At 34.1% G+C, this 20,676-nt stretch overlaps 1 protein-coding gene across 5 annotated transcripts in view; it reads left to right on the top strand.

The window, feature by feature from the left end:
* The window catches only part of apooa (apolipoprotein O, a), a 42,466-nt gene extending 23,426 nt beyond the window's left edge, over positions 1 to 19,040 (top strand). For 2 of the 5 annotated variants that reach the window (XR_015490545.1, XR_015490544.1), the window contains 6 exons: positions 1,670 to 1,724; positions 1,802 to 1,897; positions 4,570 to 4,661; positions 10,933 to 12,338; positions 15,618 to 16,686; positions 18,826 to 19,037. Coding sequence is in view for 3 of the 5 variants with exons in the window: in NM_001423743.1 (NP_001410672.1) it covers positions 1,670 to 1,724; positions 1,802 to 1,897; positions 4,570 to 4,661; positions 10,933 to 11,031; positions 16,645 to 16,686 (384 nt within the window). In the remaining 2 variants the exon portion in view is untranslated. 5 annotated transcript variants of the gene reach the window in all.
* Positions 19,041 to 20,676: the final 1,636 nt, after the last annotated feature.

The raw sequence follows: 20,676 nt of genomic DNA, 5'->3' as shown, positions 1-20,676 counted from the left end.
AACTCACCCCTTTAGCAGATTATTTCCCTTGTTTAAAGGAAAAACTCACTTAATTTTGACATCATCTCTTAAAGCAAGACGATATTTTTTACTTGTCTAGAAAATCCTTCTTGATTTAGGAATTTTTGGATATTTGGACTAAAAACAAGACAAAAACTTAAAGGTGCAGTGGTCGATTGTCTTCAGAAGCATTTTATTGATAAGACTGTTTTCAGTTTCATAAAGGACCTTTTGCAGCATCGATAATGTAGATTTTAATTAGTTTAACAACAAAACACAAGTAAATAGCGCTATTCCGCCTAGTCTCTCCCTATATTGTTTACCATGCAACTCTAATTATTTACTCTAAAATAGCATGTCAGTTTGGCTTGCACGCTGCCGGACAAGCACTAGTCGCTTTAACACATGAGAGAGGGTTCTTTTGCTGTGCTCGTGTTTCAGGAGGCGTGGCTCTAGATGGCAGGGGAGGGACTGTGATTCAGAGTATTATGCTAAGCTGTTAGCATTGTGGAAGATCACCTACTGCACCTTTAAGTTATAAAAGCATTGTTTTGCTGTGTAGGCATTGCATTTACTTGTGCAAAGAAAAGATTTCTGCTCTTTGTGGCGGCTCACACACTTTACATTTGCAGTATGTCACTATATGACGTCATTTGCATTTCCATTTTGAATTGCCACCACAACTGTACAAACAGGTTTGCATATTCTTTATTGCATTTGCCGTTATACATAGATATTTTAGTAGTCAGTGCCCTTCACTATGGCTGGTCAGGAGGACGAGTGCAAATTTTGCATTTATTAATATTAATAATTATCTTTAAATAAATATTTTATTAACAAATTAACAATTGTTTGTGTAATGAATAGTTTGTGCTTTTTTAAATTTTAATCTAATTTAATTTTAGTTGATCACTATAACATTTAAGTAAATATTAAATGAAAGACTCGCCAGTTGAAGTCACAGTAAACATTAACAGACGTTAAATATGAAAAGCATTTAAATTTTATGTAATATAATAATTATTATTTAAAAGTAATACAAATGTATTATTATTATAAATGTACATATGTTCAGTGAACATTATTGTCTTACAATTTTACATTTAATTTGACTATTATTTTTTAATTCTGTGAAAATGTCCATGGCCGTCACATTTCTCTCCATTTTCCTTATACTGGTGTTTAATTTTTATTCATTTATCAGTTGTCCTAAGTCTACTCTCTTAGGTCATGAATAGCAGACTATCTGATTGCTAAGATAAAGACGGTCTTATCTTTGTCGGTCATGCATTATGGGTTTATGGCTACTGATAAAGATTTGTCCAGTAGGTGCATTTATAAACTATAAAATATAGCCTAGACATCATGAAATACAGTCATAAACCTTTGGACTCGGTAGTAGTTCACCAAGGTTCAAAGAAGTAGCTAATTTGCTGACCCTTCAATGTCAAACCAGGCCAGTTCAACACAACATAACATATGAATTCTCTTAACTTTCTTTAAACTTTAATAAATTAAAGTATCTGCATTACAAGAAATGACAGCAGTCATGATTGTCCACAGTTACAAGTCAGTCGAGGTCATTTAGCATCTTCATGATTCTTATTTCTGTATACCAAAAGCAACATTATAATAACTTACAATCTTCATTCATCCCGCCTCGTCTCAGGGTGCCTATGGAACGGTGAAACCCAAAGTTGACAGCACTGTACAGTTTGGACAGAGTAAGTGAAGCATTGTATGAAAATAAATGAAAATATGAAGACACAAATAATGCAAATTATTTTGCTCTGTATTCTAGACAGTTATGCCTACTTGAAGAATCCTCCACCTGAGTTTTATCCTAGAGCAGGAATCATCGGCTTTGCTGGAATCCTGGGACTTTTTCTAGGAAGAGGTAATGAAAGCCTCAATGATTCAGTTGAAGAAAAATTATTAGCCGTGTAAAATTTTTATTATTTTTTTCAAATATTTCCCAAGTGATGTTTAACAGAGCAAGGACATTTTCATAGTATTTCCTTGTATATTTTTCTTCTGGAGACTTCTTACATGCTTTATCCCATTATTAGGATATTTTAGCACACTACTAATATAACTTAGCACATTTTTAGGGTGTGTACTTGGCACACTGGCAGCATGTTTTTTTCACAATGCTAATAAGATTTAGCACATTGGTAACATAGTAAAACATTCTAGTAATGTGCTAAAACATAAGAAACATGTTAGCAGTGTAATAAAACATGTCGTCAATGTTCTAAAACATGTTAGAAACATGTTAGCAATGTGCTAAAACATGTTAATTGTGTGATATCCTATCTGTGTTCTAATATGCAGGAAACATGTTATTAATGTGCTAAACTATGTTAGCAGTGTGATGAAACATGAAAGCAATGTGCTGAAGCATATTATCAGTGTTCTAAAACATGCAAGAAACATTTGCAATGTGCTAAAGCACGTTAGCAGTGTGATAACAATTTGTTGTGTTCTAAAACAATGTGCTATACGTGTTAGCGATTTGGTAATGTTGTCAGTATCCTAAAATGTGAAAAATATAATAGCAATTAGTACATCATGTTAGCAGTTTGATAAAACATGCTATCAGTTTTCTAAAACATGTAAGAAACATGTTAACAATGTGGTAACGTTAGCAGCATGATAAAAACATGTTAACAGGGTTCTAAAACAAATACGAAACATGTTAATGTGCTAAAGCATATTAACACTGATAAAGCATGCTATCAGTGTTCTAAAACATGTTAGCAGTGTGCTAATACATGTTTACTATGTTAAAAACATGCTGTCAGTGTTCTAAAATATGTAAGAAACGTATTAGCAATGTGATACTCATGTTAACAGTGTGATAAATACATGTTTACAGTGTTCTAAAACATGCAAGAAAAATGTTAGCTGTGTGTTAAAGAACACAATCATTGTTCTAAAACATGTACGTAATGTTAGCAATGTGATAAGAACATGCTGTCAATGTTCTAAAACAACATTATTACACTTACATGTTTTAGCAAAATGTTAACATGTTTCTTACATGTTTTAGATACATGTTAGCAATGGGCTTAAACATGTTAACAGTGTGATAAAAACATGTTGTCAGTGTTCTAAACATTAAAAAACATGTTAGCAATGTGCTAAAACATGTTAATAGTGTCAACATCTTGTCAGTGTTCTAAAATGTAAGCAACGTGATTAATGTGCTAAAGCATGTTAGCAGTGTAATGAAACATAATAACAATGTGTTAAAGCATATTATCAGTGTTCTGAAACATGCAAGTAACCTTTGCAATGTGCTAGAGCATGTTAGCAGTGTTACAAAATATGCAGTATTCTAAAACAACGAGCTAAACATGTTAGCAATGTGTTAAAACCTTAGTGTGATAAAATGTGAAACATAATAGCAATTAGTTAAATCATGTTAGCAGTGTGATAAAACATGAGTGTTCTAAAACATGTAAAAAAAAAACATGTTAGCAATGTGCTAACGTGTAAGCAGTGTGATAAAAAAACATGTTAACACTGTTCTAAAACGTAAGAAACATGTTAACAATGTGCTAAAGCATGTTAACAGTGTGATAAAGCATGCTATCCGTTTTCTAAAACATGTAAGAAACATGTTAGCAGAGTGCCAATACATGTTAACAGTTTGTTAAAAACATGCTGTCAGTCTTCTAAAACATGTTTTAACACATTGTTAACATGTTTTTACATGTTATCAGTGTGATTAAAAACATGCTATCCTTGGACTAAACATGTAAAAACATATTAGCATTGTGTATAATGGTTACCAGTGATAAAACTTGCTATCAGTGTTCTAAAACATGTAAGAAATATGTTAGCAATGTCCTAATACTTGTTAACAGTGTGTTAAAAATATGCTGTCAGTGTTCTAAAACGTAAAAAAAAACATGTTAGAAAAGAGTTGTTACCAGTGTTACCAGTGTGATAAAGTATGCTTTCATTGTTCTAAAGCATATCAGAAACATGTTTGCAATATGTTTAAAACATGCTATCATTGTTCTAAAACATGTAAGAAAGATGTTATCAGTTTGCTAAAGCATGTTAGCAGTGTTTTAAAGTATGCTATTATTGTTCTAAAACATGTACAAAACATAGCAATGTGATAAGAACATGCTGTCAGTGTTCTAAAACAACATTTTATCACACTTACATGTTTTAGCACATGGTTAACATGTTTCTTACATGTTTTAGATACATGTAAAACATGTTTGCAGTGTGATTAAAACGTTGTCAGTTTTCTAAACATGTAAGAAACATGTTGGCAATGTGATAAAAACATGTTGTCTGTGTTCTAAACATGTAAGAAACATGTTAGCAATGTGATAAGAACATGCTGTCAATGTTCTAAACATGATAACATTTTATCACACGTTTTAGCACATGGTTAACATGTTTCTTACATGTTTTAGATACATGTTAGCAATGTGATACAAACATGTTGTCTGTTCTAAACATGTAAGAAACATGTCAGCAATGTGTTATTGCCATATTGTGTTAAACGCGTTGAAAACATGTTAATGCAATGTTCTTGTAATTCAGGCTCCAGGCTGAAGAGACTGATCTACCCAACGGGTTTAATGGCAGTTGGAGCATCCATGTACTATCCTCAAGAGGCCGTGACCATTGCTAAAGTATGTGTGTCTGTGTTCACACATGTTCCTGTGTGTTTTATAAAGGTCTCCTGTTGCGAATGCATTTTTGTAAGATAAATATTGAACTATACAAATATTTCAAACTTATTTCTGGTGGACAACATGGATGTTTGTGTACTGCAGAAGCACAGTGCTAAGAGGCAAACAAAGTGCAGGAATTAGAAGTAAACAATGAGTGCATTTACACCATTTAACTGAGGAGCTACAAAAAAAAACAACTAATATAAAATTTTTCATTTAAATGTGTAAATGAATCAGACTTTTGAAATGTAAATACTGTCACTTGACAGGTAGAGGACAATGCACAAGACATCGGCGAGCAAATCAAGGCAGAGGCAGTGTATTAAGCATTGAACTCCATTGTGTTACAAATCAGGGTATCCACAAGGTCTTAAAAAGTCTCAAAAGCTACATTTTAGGCCTTAAAAAGTCTTAAATCTACTGACATAAGACCTACAACGCAATAATTTTTTTTTTAACAGGTCTTTACTTTCTTTTCATGTATACCATTCTGGCCATCAACACCCTTACAATCACCAACAATCCCAATCGCAATAAAACTTTTAACTTTTTACTTTAAAAATAGCATTTAATTACTTTCCTCACAGTAACATTAAAAAGTACTACATTTATTTATTGCGTAGAATACTGACCTGGGGTCTGTTCTTCGTACTTCGCTTAAATGATCTAAGAGGATTTGGCAGATCCTGGATCTTTTAATCTTGATAACTGATCTCTGGCTAATTTGGTTCTTCAAACAAGTTTGCAAATCAGATGTCTGGATGAACTGATCTGCGATCTGTGCCTGTGTTGTAAAGAACAGATCTATTGATCCTCGAAAACATGATCAGTAATGCAATGATTGGCTGACGGCAAAGCAACGTAATGACATCATCTGATTCATATTCAATTATCCATATGAGCAAAATTACATCAAACTAGCAGTAAACGGTTTGTTAAATATGATACGCAATAACTTTACACATTTGTTATGAGCTGCAGGTTTTACACTCTCATGTGTCAGTAGTATTCATCATGTGTTTCGATGCAAATCAATGTATTTAGTTCTACATTTACATTGAGGCCTACTCAAGTTTTTTTTTTTTTTTTTAATCGGCATAAGGAATAACTGTATAAATTAATTTTGCATCTAAAAAGCATTTTGATATTGGTAAAGGTGTCTGCAACTTTTGCGAAGCCTCAAATCACCGGCATATTAGCGATCAAAACACGTGCATGACTGCATAAGTTATTTTTAAAAGTCGAATATTGTGCATGTATTCCTTTGCATCTAAAAAGTTCATATCAATAAATTTTCTCTTTGAACCACCAGGTGGCAGTCATTATACTTTTGTTTTAAAGTGCAGATTGCATAAGTTGTATAAATATATATATATATATATATATATATATATATATATATATATATATATATATATATATATATATATATATATATATATATATATTTAACTTTATTTAAATAGCTAAAAATATATATATATATTTACTATTTTATAACTACTGTAAGAAAATATCGGAATTCGGTACATACATTCAGTATTATCTTTGCTTTAACTGACCCGATCTAATTCTTTTGATATGAAATGAGCCTGTTCCCAAGCAGGTTTGAGCTACCAGAACTGTTGCTATGACAACGAGTCTCAGATGAGATTTAAAGAACGAAATGATCCTGGATCGTGTCAAATCGTCAATATTCAAATCCAGACCCCTGACCTGATGTTTTTTTTTATTATTAAATTATTATTATTATTGTATTATTAAATGTATTACATTTTAATCATTTTTAGATAAGGCATGTGAAAAGCTTTTTCAACTGGGATATTCGAAAAAACAATTCTTAGCATTTAGCCCTGTATCTAAAATGTCTCAAAGTCTAAAATGTCATTCATAATGGTCTTAAAATTGTCTTTAAAAGTCTTAAATTTAACTTGGTGAAACCGGCAGAAACCCTGTAAGTGGGATTGTTTTAATATGAATATTAAATAATGATACTACATCTTTATTCAATATGTTTAAAGCAGCATTTTCTAGTTATTTTTGAATAATACACAAATAAATGAGCAAACTTAATGTAATACAGTTTGGTTTATTTAACTTCGGTCTTCAGTCAAGTCTTGCAGTCTTCAATCAAGTTTGGTTTTTAGCCTTTTATTAGAAAAAGTTTGGGTACTCCTAGTTTACACGGACCATCTTAAATGTGATTATAATGAGATTTTGTATTGCAATTAAATATTACCAATAATTCAACCTAAATAATGTGATTAAGCTCATAAAATCGCAATATGCATTATCGTATTACCATAGGTGGTCTATGCCAATTTTATTTGGAGTATACAGGCATGTAAACACCTTTAACTGCATTATTACCATTGACCAAAGTGCACCTGCGGGTGTCAGTACAGTGTAACATCTGTGGAGTATGCTTTCTAAAGCTTTCATTTTGTTCAGCTTTACATTTTTAAAGCTTTTTCCAGTGTGCACAAATGGAAAGCAGTGACATTTTTAAACTCTGAATCGCTGTTAAAACTCTGTTAACACTTTAAAAACAACTTTCTGCCACCATTTTCTGAATCACAAATGATGCGTACAACATTGGCCATCACATGTCTACCACACAAAACTGTTTTGCATTATATGGAAATAAATTAAATCAGCAGCCAGTAACACCTACCCAAAGTTTACCACCTTAATAGATCACCCAAACATTAAAATAACGTCATCATTAACTCACCCACAAACGGTTTCGAATCTGAGAGTTTTTTTTTCTGTTGAATAGCTGAAAACCTGTAACTTCCATTGATGAAAAACAAATACTGTGGAAGTCAATGGTTACAGGTTTCCAGCATTCTTCAAAATATCTTCTTTTGTACTCAAACTAGTTTGGAACAAGTAAAGGGTGAATAAATGATGACAGAATGTTCAGTTCTGGGGGAACTGACCCTTTAAAGGACACTCATGATATTGTAAATAAAAATCACATAAATTTTTCGCAGGATGTTTTCAGGCTGGCTTAAAAATACAGTTTGTCACAGTGGGATTGAAAGATGATCTATACAGTGTTTTATGAGGGAATAGTCAAGGGTGAGGTTATGATCCATAACTTTCCAGCTCATCAATACAGCTCAAAAACGCAGCTGAAACACATTCCTCCTAAACTCCCAAGGCCATAAACACAAGCTCCCGCCGAGAGCTGCTTACTATCAGCCGGCGCTCTGTTTTCATTGTAACCAATATGGAAAAACTCTGATTATCTCTCAAAAGCCCCTTTCACACAGTGATAACGGTTTATATGCGGAAAATTACTGGAACGACTACCGGTAAATTAAAAAAAGCGCTGTTCACACAGGCAGGAACGTTCCAGAATTTTTCCAGAAATGAGCATTCACACATCCATGCCAAAATACCGGTAAATTCTGACATCATTAACCAGAAATGAGCTGAGCTTGTATTTGTAAACACTTGACTACATTATAAACTCTGTGGAGAATTGAGTGGATGGAGAAGTGTTGTAAACAACTTTGATGAAAACATATGAAGAAACACTTTCGCATGTTGAGATGTTCATAATGTGTGTGTGTGTGTGTGTGCTGGCGCTCACCGGCTGCTTCACGTGCACACGCATCAAGCAGAGTTTGAAGGTATACAAACAGCAGTTTATCATAAGCATTTTATGTAATGTAAAGTAATCTGTACTTTTTATAGTGCATTTATTGTGTATGGCCATACACCCAAAGCGCTTCACAATCATGAAGGGGTGGGGGGGGGGGGTCTCTCCATGCCACCTCCAGTGTGCAGCATCCACTTGGATGATGCGACGGCTGCCACAGGACAACGGCACCAGTGCGCTCCCTACACACCAGCTATTGGTGGAGTGGAGAGACAGTGATAGAGCCAATTCAGTGGAAGGGGATGATTGGGAGGCCATGATCGTAAGGGCCGATAGAGGGACTTTGGCCAGGACACCGGGGTTACATCCTGCTCTTTCACGAGAAGTGCCATGGGATTTTTAATGACCACAGAGAGTCAGGACCTCAGTTTAACGTCTCATCCGAAAGACGGCGCCCACTGACAGTATAGTGTCCCCTTCACTTTTACTGGGGCATTAGGACTCACGCAGACCACAGGTTGAGCGCCCCCTGCTGGCCTCACTAACACCACTTCTAACAGCAACCAAGTGTTCCCTAGTGGTCTCCCATCCAAGTACTGACCAGGCCCAGCCCTGCTTAGCTTCAGTGAGTAACCGGTCTTGGGCTGCAGGGTGACATGGCTGTGGCCATGTTTTATTGATAGTTGTGTTACGGCTGTCGCCTGCCTGTGCTTGCGTGTGTATCATGACGTCACTCAGTGTTTGTTTCCTAGGTGCCTTTTTGCACCTGAGGCGAGTTGCGCTAGTTGCAAATTGGCTATAAATATGGACCAACATTAAGCGGAGAGAGAGGAGACTTTACTGCCAGCCATAAAGCTTCTTTTATTATGTTGGCTTGAGAAAGCCAACATACTGTTATGCTACTCTGTCCTTGAAAACCAACGTATCTCCTCCTAGGCCGTTCATGCCACAAGGCCCAAATGTGGTCAAAATGTGCCTTCTACATTCTAGATTGTTGCTATATCTCCTCATGCCTGTAAGACTTATTGTTTTTTTAACAAAAACTGTTAAATATAAAATTTTTATAATCCGGGCATATAAAAAAATTATACAAGCCCCAAATTTGGCCAAAAGCTGTATTTAGATGCGTTATATTTTGTTGCTATATCTTTAAGGTTTATCAGACTTATTGTTTTCCAATAAATAAATTTTAAGCATTATTTTTCTGAAAATATGGCAAGCCATTTTTGACTTAAACTCCATATTTTTTACTGATATGGCAAGCCATTTTGCATGTATCACTTTCACACTTATTAAGCATTGTATTTTCAAACAAATACGGCAAGCCATTTTTACATAATGTTCATTCCCTTAGTCTCTTTATTAATCAGGGGTCGCCACAACGGAATGAACCACCAACTTATCCAGCATTTGTTTTACACAGCGAATGCCCTTCCAGCAGCAACTGTTCAAGTCCAGTTTTTGACACTCATAAAGACTGTCATAGAAACATCGGGGTTGATTAAGATCACTCATATTGCCAAGAAGCTTTGATGTATCATCACTAACCTGTCAAATGTCCCCATAGCAATAAAACAGTATAACCTAGCAACCATTTAAAAATAGCAATATCTCTACATCAGAACATCATAGGAACCTGGGCATTGGCTTGTTTGACTCATGCTAGCAAATGGGACTTCCGGTGTACTATGCATGGTAACAATGATAATGGAAGCCAAGTGCTAATAACAATTAGCTACATGCTATGAATGATTATCTAAATGCAATAACATATGCTAGAAATGCCTACTAATTATTAGCATTTTATCAAACATGTACACGAGCATTGCCATTTAGCAACTGCTTAGCAACCACCTAACAATGCCATAATTGTTTTAGCAACTGCCTAGCAACGACTTAGCAACCGCCACCATGCTTCCTGCCAACTGCCATTCCTAGTCCTAGCGCAGTCACGTTGGCTTTCTCAAGCCAACATCAAAGTTTATCAATAAACTTTAGGTTCTAGTTTTATTTATTTACTGTTTTTATTTCCTTCAGTGTTATGCTTTGTTAGTTGTTGGGTTGTTAGTCCTAGGTTAGTGTTGTATAATTGTTTTGATTCTTTATTCATTCTTGCTTAGTTGTGACACATGATTTTACTTTTGATCACATATGGACCAGTAAAACATGCAGCTAAAACAGAACCCGGTGAAGGAAGCAATACAAGAACTTTCTCATTAGGCTTAAACTCAGCTGAAACAGCTCACTTGTCAAAGCAACGATTCATTTTCTCTTTTGACAGCGCAAGCACTTTCTTCGCTACCTCACAAGCACGGTGTAAACGCAGAAGGAACAAAAAAACATGACCCATGGATTTTTGTTTTGGATTGTCTCCATAACAAACCACTGTTATACAATGACTTGCCTAATTACCCTAACTTTACCCTGATTAAGCCTTTAAATGTCACTTAAAGCTGAATACTAGTATCTTGAATAATATCTAGTCAAATATTATGTGCTATCATCATGACAAAGAGAAAAGAAATCAGTTATTAGAATCGAGTGTTAAACAGAAATCTGACTTCAACTGTATATACAGTATATATAATCTCTGTATGTGTTTCTAATCTGTCAACACAGAGCACAGGAGACAGTGTGTACGACTGGGCGCTTCAGGCTTATGTTACTGTGGAGAAACTCTTTAAAGACAAACCTGCCTCAAAGAAAGACAAGCAAAAGGTGAACACATCTCTTACATCCTTACATCTTTACATTTACAGAACATTACATTAGGCTTGTGTTACGGGTCCCGGAACTTGTAGGCAGATTAAAGTGCCTGAATTATCAGGAGAAACAAAATCGCAATAAAACTTAAGTGTCTTTCCCCAGGCGCAGCTTAGTAGCATCTGTTTATTAACAGTCATAGTATAGCAAACATATCCTCACAAATCATGTTTCATTTCATCAAACATACAGTTTTGTTCTCTTTTTTTACAACAATGAAGTCTTCAAATATACACTCTGTACTCTCATTAACACATATAAATATTATACCTTCTGTATATTTATCAGTAGCACACAGATTAAACTTTAAATCCTTTGTCAATCATCTATTTCATTTTTTCTTTTCTTTGTAAATACCTCTGTATATAACCATTTACCATAAGACCATAGGTATATACATTAGATGTCGCCTGGCCTATTGTTGTCTATTGGACGGAATGCGTCAATAGCGCCGCCATCTTGGTACAGGGTAGCGCTCCTTTGAAATAAATGCGGGACCAAGGTACAGTGGAGGACTGTGGCCATCCAAAGCCAGAGATATGCACATATACACATATATCTATGATCGGGAGTTTTTCTGGATGTTAGTGTGTAATTTTTTTTCTAATTATGAAAATTCTAATTTTACATCACTTTTCTACATTGATGGATCAGTGACCGCACGGGCATTCCTGACTAAAAGCTTGTGTTTGTGTGTACAGAAATGTACTATTCACCCTCCCTGTTACATTTAATCTAATCATGTCCTGAAACACACCTCCTCTCCTGCTTTCACTTCTCATACTGACGGAGGGAGCGATTCGTTTGTGAATGAATCCCCCGAACGACTCTTTCACTAACGTTAGGCGACAATAATACGTTTCTGGCAGCGCAGCATCTCGTTGTCATATTTCTTTTGCATTGTTTGCTGATTTTATTCAACAAAACTAGCATAAGCCGAGTGTTTAGTGCGAGTTGGAGCTGCTTTGCCTTATGGTGAATGCAGTAAGTGACTGTTATCATCAATAACGTTACCTGATTAGCACAAAAGTTCAGAACATAAAAAAACAAAAAAAAACTTAATATTACCTATGAAATGTTCTGCCTTTGCGCTTTGTTTTCTGTTTGCTCGTTACTACACCCGTAGACAGCGCTAAAGTCCCGCATCTTCACGTAATAACACTGTCTTGACTAGTGCTGTTGAATGACACTTGTCCTGGGAGCACTGTACCAATGTGGCGGCGCTATTGACGCATGCTCAGGGTCCCTATGCGATATCTAGTGTACATATCTATGCCATAAGACTACTAAACCCACTAAACAATCATGTGTCTGTTATTTGTATCATTTAAATTGTAACAGTTACACTTGACACCAATTACCAATGTTACTCTCTACTCTCATAAACTTTATACATTAACAAATATACAACCAATATATACAAATAAGTCACTTTCTGTTCAGTTATCACATACTGAGTAAAATTCATATCATTTACTGGGGAGTCAGTTATAACAAACTCAGCCCAACTGTCATTTTACTGGTACTTTTATCTGAATCAGTCTTCTCAATTAACAACTGTAATTAAGCTATTCACTTTTAAAAAAAACACACACACATAGGAAATGTGTACTCACATGTTTTTACATTAATTATAATAAACATATTGACTTTATGAAACAAACCTGAATTATCAGGAGAAACAAAATCGCAATAAAACTTCAGTACCTTTCCTCAGGAGCAGCTTAGTAGCATCTGAAGTAAACACAAAAAGTATCGCCATGGTAACCCACAGCGCATGCTTTCTCAACTGTTGATGTTATTTTGTTTCAAACCCAGTCATTAGTAGTGATCATAGATATATACACTAGATATCGCATAGGGACCCTGAGCATGCGTCAATAGCGCCGCCACATTGGTACAGTGCTCCCAGGACAAATGTCATTCAACCGCACTAGTCAAGACAGTGTTATTACGTGAAGATGCGGGACTTTAGCGCTGTCTACGGGTGTAGTAACGAGCAAACAAAGAAAACAAAGCACAAATGCAGAACATTTCATAGGTAATATTATGTTTTTTTCCTGTTTTTGTATGTTCTGAACTTTTGTGCTAAACAGGTAACGTTATTGATGATAACAGTCACTTACTGCATTCACCATACGGCAAAGCAGCTCCAACTCACACTAAACACTCGGCTTATGCTAGTTTTGTTGAATAAAATCAGCAAACAATGCAAAAGAAATATGACGAGATGCTGCGCTGCCAGAAACGTATTATTGTCGGCTAACGTTAGTAAAAGAGTCGTTCGGGGGATTCATTCACAAACGAATCGCTCCCTCCGTCAGTTTGAGAAGTGAAAGCAGGAGAGGAGCTGTGTTTCAGGACATGATTAGATCAAATTTAACAGGGAGGGTGAATAGTACATTTCCATACACACAAACACAAGCTTTTTGTCAGGAATGCCCATCAATGTAGAAAAGTGATGTAAAATTATAATTTTCGTAATTAGAAAAAAAAATTACGAACTAACATCCAGGAAAACTCCCGATCACAGATATATGTGTATATGTGTATATCTCTGGCTTTGCATGGCCACAGTCCTCCACTGTACCTTGGTCCCGCATTCATTTCAAAGGAGCGCTACCCTGTAGCAAGATGGCGGCGCTATTGTATATATCGCATTCAGTCCAATAGATAACAATAGGCCAGGCGACATCTAGTGTATATATCTATGAGTAGTGATAATAAATGGCTGTTTCTCAATACCAAGTACGCAAAGTTCAGACTTGCGTCCTTGGAAGTTCAGACTTGGCAAGTTCAGACTTAGAAGAACGAACTCCCGAGGACGCGAGGACACAAGTCGGGTACTTCTTCAAATGGAACAGCAGTGTACTTCATAACGTCACTTACCTCACCATGGATTCATCAGTTTCACTGTACATTAACAATAAAATGATTTAATTAATATTATATTAATATTATAAATCTACATTTTTGATTTAAGAAAATGTACACATATATTCATAAAAATGTGAATGAAAATGAGTTATTATACACAGACACGTGTTTTTGATTATCAGATTTATCAAACTACAATGGTAATTTTACCCACAATAGGAAATAAAGACATACACGATAAGAAATCAAGATTACGTCAAGCAAGTGGGTAATCAAGGACAAGCAGCGTACAACACGGTAACATAATTAAAGACAATTATAAAAGGTAACAAAATAACACTGCCAAAATAATACACCTGACAACAAATGATAGATTTATAAGACCAAAAACTGTCCTTTAGATATTCACAAGATGTATTAAATATCATGTTTTAACTACAATGGAGAGATGAGATCTAGCGGTACATCCGGGATGGCCTGGCTGAAGTAAAGCTGCTCTGGCGGGGGAGCTGATGACGGAGCTTCCGCTGGCAGGCTGGGAGTCGGAGTCCGCGTAAGCAGAGCCACATCGTTAAAGAAGCGCTATCTTTGTGAATAAACTGCTGATTCTAGTTTAAAACAACGACATTCTCGCCTGGAAAACTCTTAAAACTTTATTTTGTGACACAGTAAAGGAGTATTTTTAAAACCGTGCAGGTTTCCTCCGCCATTAGCGCTTGCTGGTTACGCTGCAATGCATTCTGGGATACCTGAGCTTCGCAAGTTCGCACAAGTCACCTCTCGATACATCCTTGGCCAAAGGGACAGAGCAAGTACACATCCGGGAATTTCATGTGTACTTGGAAAGATGTGAGCTTTAGAATTGGAACAGTACTTTGGCGACGGTTGATGACGTTTCACGAGGATACAAGAACGCAAGTACAGAAAAGAATGCATATTGAGAAACAGCCAATGCCTTTTACAGTATATACATAAATAAATAGATACATTAATGACAAAACAAACATTACTACTGTGGATACATAATGGTGTATCACCTGGGCGGTATCCAAATCTTGATACCGTTAAATGTCCTTCCTATTTTACCTCGGTATACGGTATTACCGTGAATAATAAAAAAAAAATTATGACAAAAGGCTCAGACAGCGTCACCAAACTGTTAGCTTGTGCCTAAATCATTCAGAAACTGAATACCAAAGACTAATACTGAAACAAAAACACCATGCATAACGATGTTACCTACTTTCATTAGCAACATATAGCAGTCTAAAAAAGTGCAAATACAACAGTCAGACAGAATTTAATCAGCATAAACATCCAGAGCAGTTTTCGCGCAGACATGCACACACACATCAATTCAATTTCACCATGTCCTTATAGGACTTTTCATTCACAGTGTGGAAGGAAACCATTTCCAAGTATTTTGTCACTGCATCACTACAAATGAAAAAAACTAGTTTTTCTCAATCCCGGTCCTCACGTCCAACAAATCTGCATATTTTACATGCTTCTCTTATTTAGCAAAGCAGGTCATTACAACAGGGTGTCCGTGCAGTCTTAAAAAGTATTAAAAGTTGATAAATCAATTATGAGTAAATGAAGGCCCTTAAAAGGTATTAAAAAGTCCTAATCCCGTTTTTACGAGGTCTTAAATTTAGTTTAAGCGTTGTCCGAAGTGTTTGACTTGAAATAAGTATAAATATTATGGTAACACTTTACAATAAGGTTCATTAGTTAATGCATTAACTAACATGAACTAATCATGAACAGCACATGTACAGCATTTATTAATCATAACTGAACATTTACTAATGCATTATTAACATTCAAGTCTATGCTTGTTAACATTAATGCACCATGAGTTAACATGAACTAACAATGAACTACTGTATTTTCATTAACTAACGTTTACTAACATGAACAAATACAGTAGTAAATGTATTGTTCTATGTTTGTTCATGTTAATAAGTGCATTAATTAACATTAACTAATGAAACGTATTGTAAAGTGTGACCAATATTTTTATTGTCCTCGTTAGTTCAGGCCGGGTGTGTCCAGCCATGCTCCTCTGTTTGGGTGATGTCAAGTAATTCGTGACAAACGCGTTAAGGTGATGTGCAATCTCCATATGTGGCATAACCATACAGCAGGAAAATTCAATTGGTGCCCCATGTGGCAATTTGTTCCGGCTCTCCAATTAGTGTGACCAAGATATAAAAATAAATTTAGCTCATGCAAAAAAACAGCTTAATATTGAAATTACCTTTATATTCCTGCATATACCCTGCAGAAGATCTTAGTGCTCCTTCATTACTCTTTACCAGAGCACAAGAAACCTTTATTTTACTTTGAAACATTCGTTGACAGATTTACACAACAGCACTGCCTGCAGCATCTTACTAGAGAAGCCTGTGACATAGTGTACATCTATAAATAAATGCACTATTCAGATTTCACATGCTAAAATGTCAACTTATTCTCCCTGTAGACTGAAATAATGGTGTAATAGCCTGTGGAGTCCACTTTGCAGGTCACTTGTTAAATTAGAAACAAACGTCTGATGTGAAAAGACAAACATCAGGAGGAGCGGGATTGAGAAACACTGTTCAAACGCATGAGCTTGGCTTGTGATGCTCAACTGTTTGAATTCTGATACCATATTAAGTTTTTCTTCACTTTTTGTTGAAACAGGATAAAGTGGAGAAGAGTTCCAGTGGAGAGACCAAAGATTAGGTATGTTATAATAAGGTACGATACATCTTTGTCAGATTAGATCTGAAATTTACAGGGGCCAAGAGAGCTTAACGTGCTGCAATTCAAGAAAACAGATGCAATTACTAAACATGCACAATTACCGCTGTTATTCATGCTAATAATATCCAAAAGACAAGGGAATGGTGTTATAAGGATGTTAAAATAAGCCAAAATCTTGGCTTTCGAAGATCAACTATAACTTCACTGAGCAATAGACACGGCACAAATAAATAAATCCCAGCTGGGTCTGTCTTGTTTCAGGGTCCCCTTGAAATATTTCAGTTGTTTTCTGTCATATTTGTGTTGTGAGAAAATCCTACATGTGTGCTGTCAAACCAATGAGGGACTTTTCTTAATTTGCTGGCGTTTTTTGTGATTGAAAGGATTTGACAAAATTGTAGTAAACTTTTTGATGCATCAAAGAATGCACATTATTATACCAGCAGCTAATCCAGCGAAAACAATTGTGTTTAAAATAACTTAAAATAAATAAATATTATATAAATAAGTAAATAATAAATGAATAAAAAATACATGATTTATACGATAAATATTAAATAATTATAAAAAACGTATTAAATAAATATAAAAGTACTAAATAAATATTGAATTACTAAACAAATATTCAATTATTAAATGTTAAATTAATAAAAAATACATATTTAATATTTATTTAGTAATTTCATATGTATTTTTATTCATTTTATATTTTAATAATTTTCTATTGATTTAGTAATTTAATATTTATGTAGTAATTTAATATGAAATTAATAAAAAATATACATACTAAATTACTAAATAAATATTAAATGAATATTAAATTATTAATAAATAAATACACATTAAATGAAAACAAACATTAAATTAATAAATATTAATATATTAATAACAAATAATATATTTAATAAATAATAAATAAATATTAAATGAATAGTAAATAAATAAATAATAAATAAATATTAAATGAATAACAAATAAATATTAAATAAATACAAAATAAATATTAAATTAATAATAAAAACATGAAGTAAATAAATAATAAATTACTTAAAAATAATAAATATTAAATGTATAATAAAATAAATAAATAGTAAATTAATAATAAATAAATATTAAAAACATTTAAATGAATAAATAGATATTAAACAAATAGATGTTTAATAAATATTAAATGAATATCAAATAAATATTAAAATAATACAAAAAATATTAAAATATTAATAAATATAAATATTAAATAAATAATAAATAAACATTAAATGAATATATATTAAATGAATAAATTAATATTAAATAAATAAATAAATTAATTAATATTAAATAAATAAATATTAAATAAATAATAAATAATTATTAAGTAAATACATAATAAATAAAAATAAATAATAAATCAAATGTACAATAAAATAAATAAATATTAAATAAATAGTAAATTAATAATACATAAATATTAAATGCATTAAATAAATAAATAGATATTAGGTAAATAAATAATAAATAAGTAATAAATTAATATTAAATAAATAAACAAATAATAAATACATAAATATTTCCCAGAGATGGGTTGCGGCTGGAAGGGAATCCGCTGCGTAAAAACTTGCTGGATAAGTTGGCAGTTCATTCCGCTGTGGCGACCCTGGATTAATAAAGGGACTAAACCGACAAGAAAATGAATGAATTAATAAAATACATAAATATTGAATTAATATTAAATTAATTAATATTAAAAAATAATACTAAATAATATTAAATAAATAAATATTAAATAATTTTACCAGCACTGTTAAAGAGATGTAATCATTTAAAAACAGTTTACTTTTGCTTGATTTGTTTTAACATTTTGTGATCTAAATAATAAAGAGTTCTCCAACTGATTAGTACAGGCTGAAATGTGCCAATACGTAGTATCTTTGAGCTGTATTAATCTTGAATCTTTCAGTTCAGTGGGATTATTGTTTACTTCCTGTTCTCCAAAATGACTGATGACGTGTTAAATCTGACTATTAAAACTGCAGTAAAGGGTGTAACATTATGCCACTGCAGTCACATTTATTTACACAGGTCTCATTTTCTCAGAAATCCTCATGACTGTTGTGGATTGTGTGTGTTTGTTTACAGGTACATCAGATCTCTCGGGATGTTGTTTGTGTGTGTGGTGGATCTCCAACACTGCACAGTTTTATGACCTGCTTTTGCACTCACCGCTTCCTCTTTCATCTGTCACTCGCAGACAGGAGGTAGCGGTTCATCTGGAAATTTTTAAACTTGAACAACTACTGGAACCGTGTGTAAAAATACACTGGCGCACCAAAATAAATTATATAGAGACAGTTGCTGTGATTTCTGACTGAATTACATGCAGAAGTGTAGCAAGTGTACTTATTTATTCAACATTCATGACCCATATATGCAGCTGAAGTCAGAATTATTAGCCCCCCTGAATTATTAGCAGCCCTGCTTTTTTCTGTTTAACAGAGCTGATTTCTTCAACACATTTCTAATCATAATAGCTTTAATAACTCATCTCTAATAACTGATTTATTTTCTCTTTGCCATGATGACAGCAAATAATATTTGACAAGGTATTTTTCAGGACACTTCTATTCAGCTTAAAGTGACATTTAAAGGCTTAACTGGATTAATTAAATTAACTAGGCAGGTTAGGGTAATTAGGCAAGTCATTGTATAACGATGGTTTGTTCTGTAGACTATCGAAAAAAATATATAGCTAATATTGACCCTAAAATGGGTTTTTAAAAATTAAAAACTGCTTTTATTCTAGCCTAAATAAAACAAAGAAGACTTTCTCCAGAAGAAAAATATATTATTTTTAACTTAATGAATTAATAAGACTTAATAAAACCTAATGTAAATGAAACTGCTGATTTCTAAAAATAAATAAATAAATAAATTCACCCCCCTCAAATTTGTCATGAAGGGTAATATTAGCTTTATGAACCAAAATTGTTCTTTGTAGCAGGCTGTAAACACCTTTTTGTTCTGCTGTAAAGTTGGCCATTCTAACAGTGGGCTCAATTGAAATTTGCTCCATATGAAGCCAAGACTAGCGGAATTTCGATGAATTGCCGTTTCAGTTACCTCCGTATTGGCTTCCCGAGGGAGAGAGGGAGGTTGCCGCTTGAATGGGACTCATGTAAGTCTTAAAACCGGTGATGGCCGTCTGTTTGTAATGAGTCTCCTGTTTTCATTACTGCAGATTAGTTCAGTAAACAGAAAGAAAGAAGAAATGCCCGCATGTGTTTAGCGTTTTCCCTAATTTCAAACACAACAGTAATCTGCTAGTGTTTGCGTTGCTTTTTCGGGGTTAATTATTGATCGCCCGAATGCAACAGAGAAATACTGGAACATCTCTGTAGACTGATGGCATTTCATGCCGTTCAGCCTTATCTTAAAATTTAAACAAAATCGGCTGTTTTGTCATCACTTTGGAGATTATGCTAGAGAATCATTCAAACACTAGCTCTAAAGTGACGTTGGTGAAGTAGCAGCGGTTTCTGCTGTTCTGACGTCTGCTGCAAATGTAAATGAATGGCGGAAGAAAGTAGTTCCTAATACAAAAGGGTTTTTTTAACTGTGTTTGATCATCCTTTTTATACACACGATTGTGCCGTCGAACTGCTGTATAAATGCAATATCACACTCGTAACAGTGCGATATGACTATTTCGTCACTATTAGGACTCTTACACTGCAGCCTCGTGCCAACGCACACCTCCCACCACTGCTGATATACAGCTCACTGCTACTCTATGTGATGTTGCTTATTTATATGAAGAGTCATATAAAAAACCTAAAAAGATGTCATCTGAAATGTTCTCCTACATTTTTCCGGGATAAATAACAAACGGGAGGGTGGCAGGGGATGGGTCTGAAGTACGGGAGACTCCCGGGAAACACAGGAGTGTTGGCAGGTATGCTCACACATACACTCTGCACTCTGACTACTTCA

The sequence above is a fragment of the Danio rerio genome, chromosome 5, assembly GCF_052040795.2.
Source record: "Danio rerio strain M-AB ecotype USA chromosome 5, GRCz13ab, whole genome shotgun sequence".
NCBI classification, from domain to species: Eukaryota; Metazoa; Chordata; class Actinopteri; order Cypriniformes; family Danionidae; genus Danio; species Danio rerio.
The sequence above is the reverse complement of the archived record's forward strand: the minus strand, read 5'-3'. Positions and strand labels throughout refer to the sequence as shown.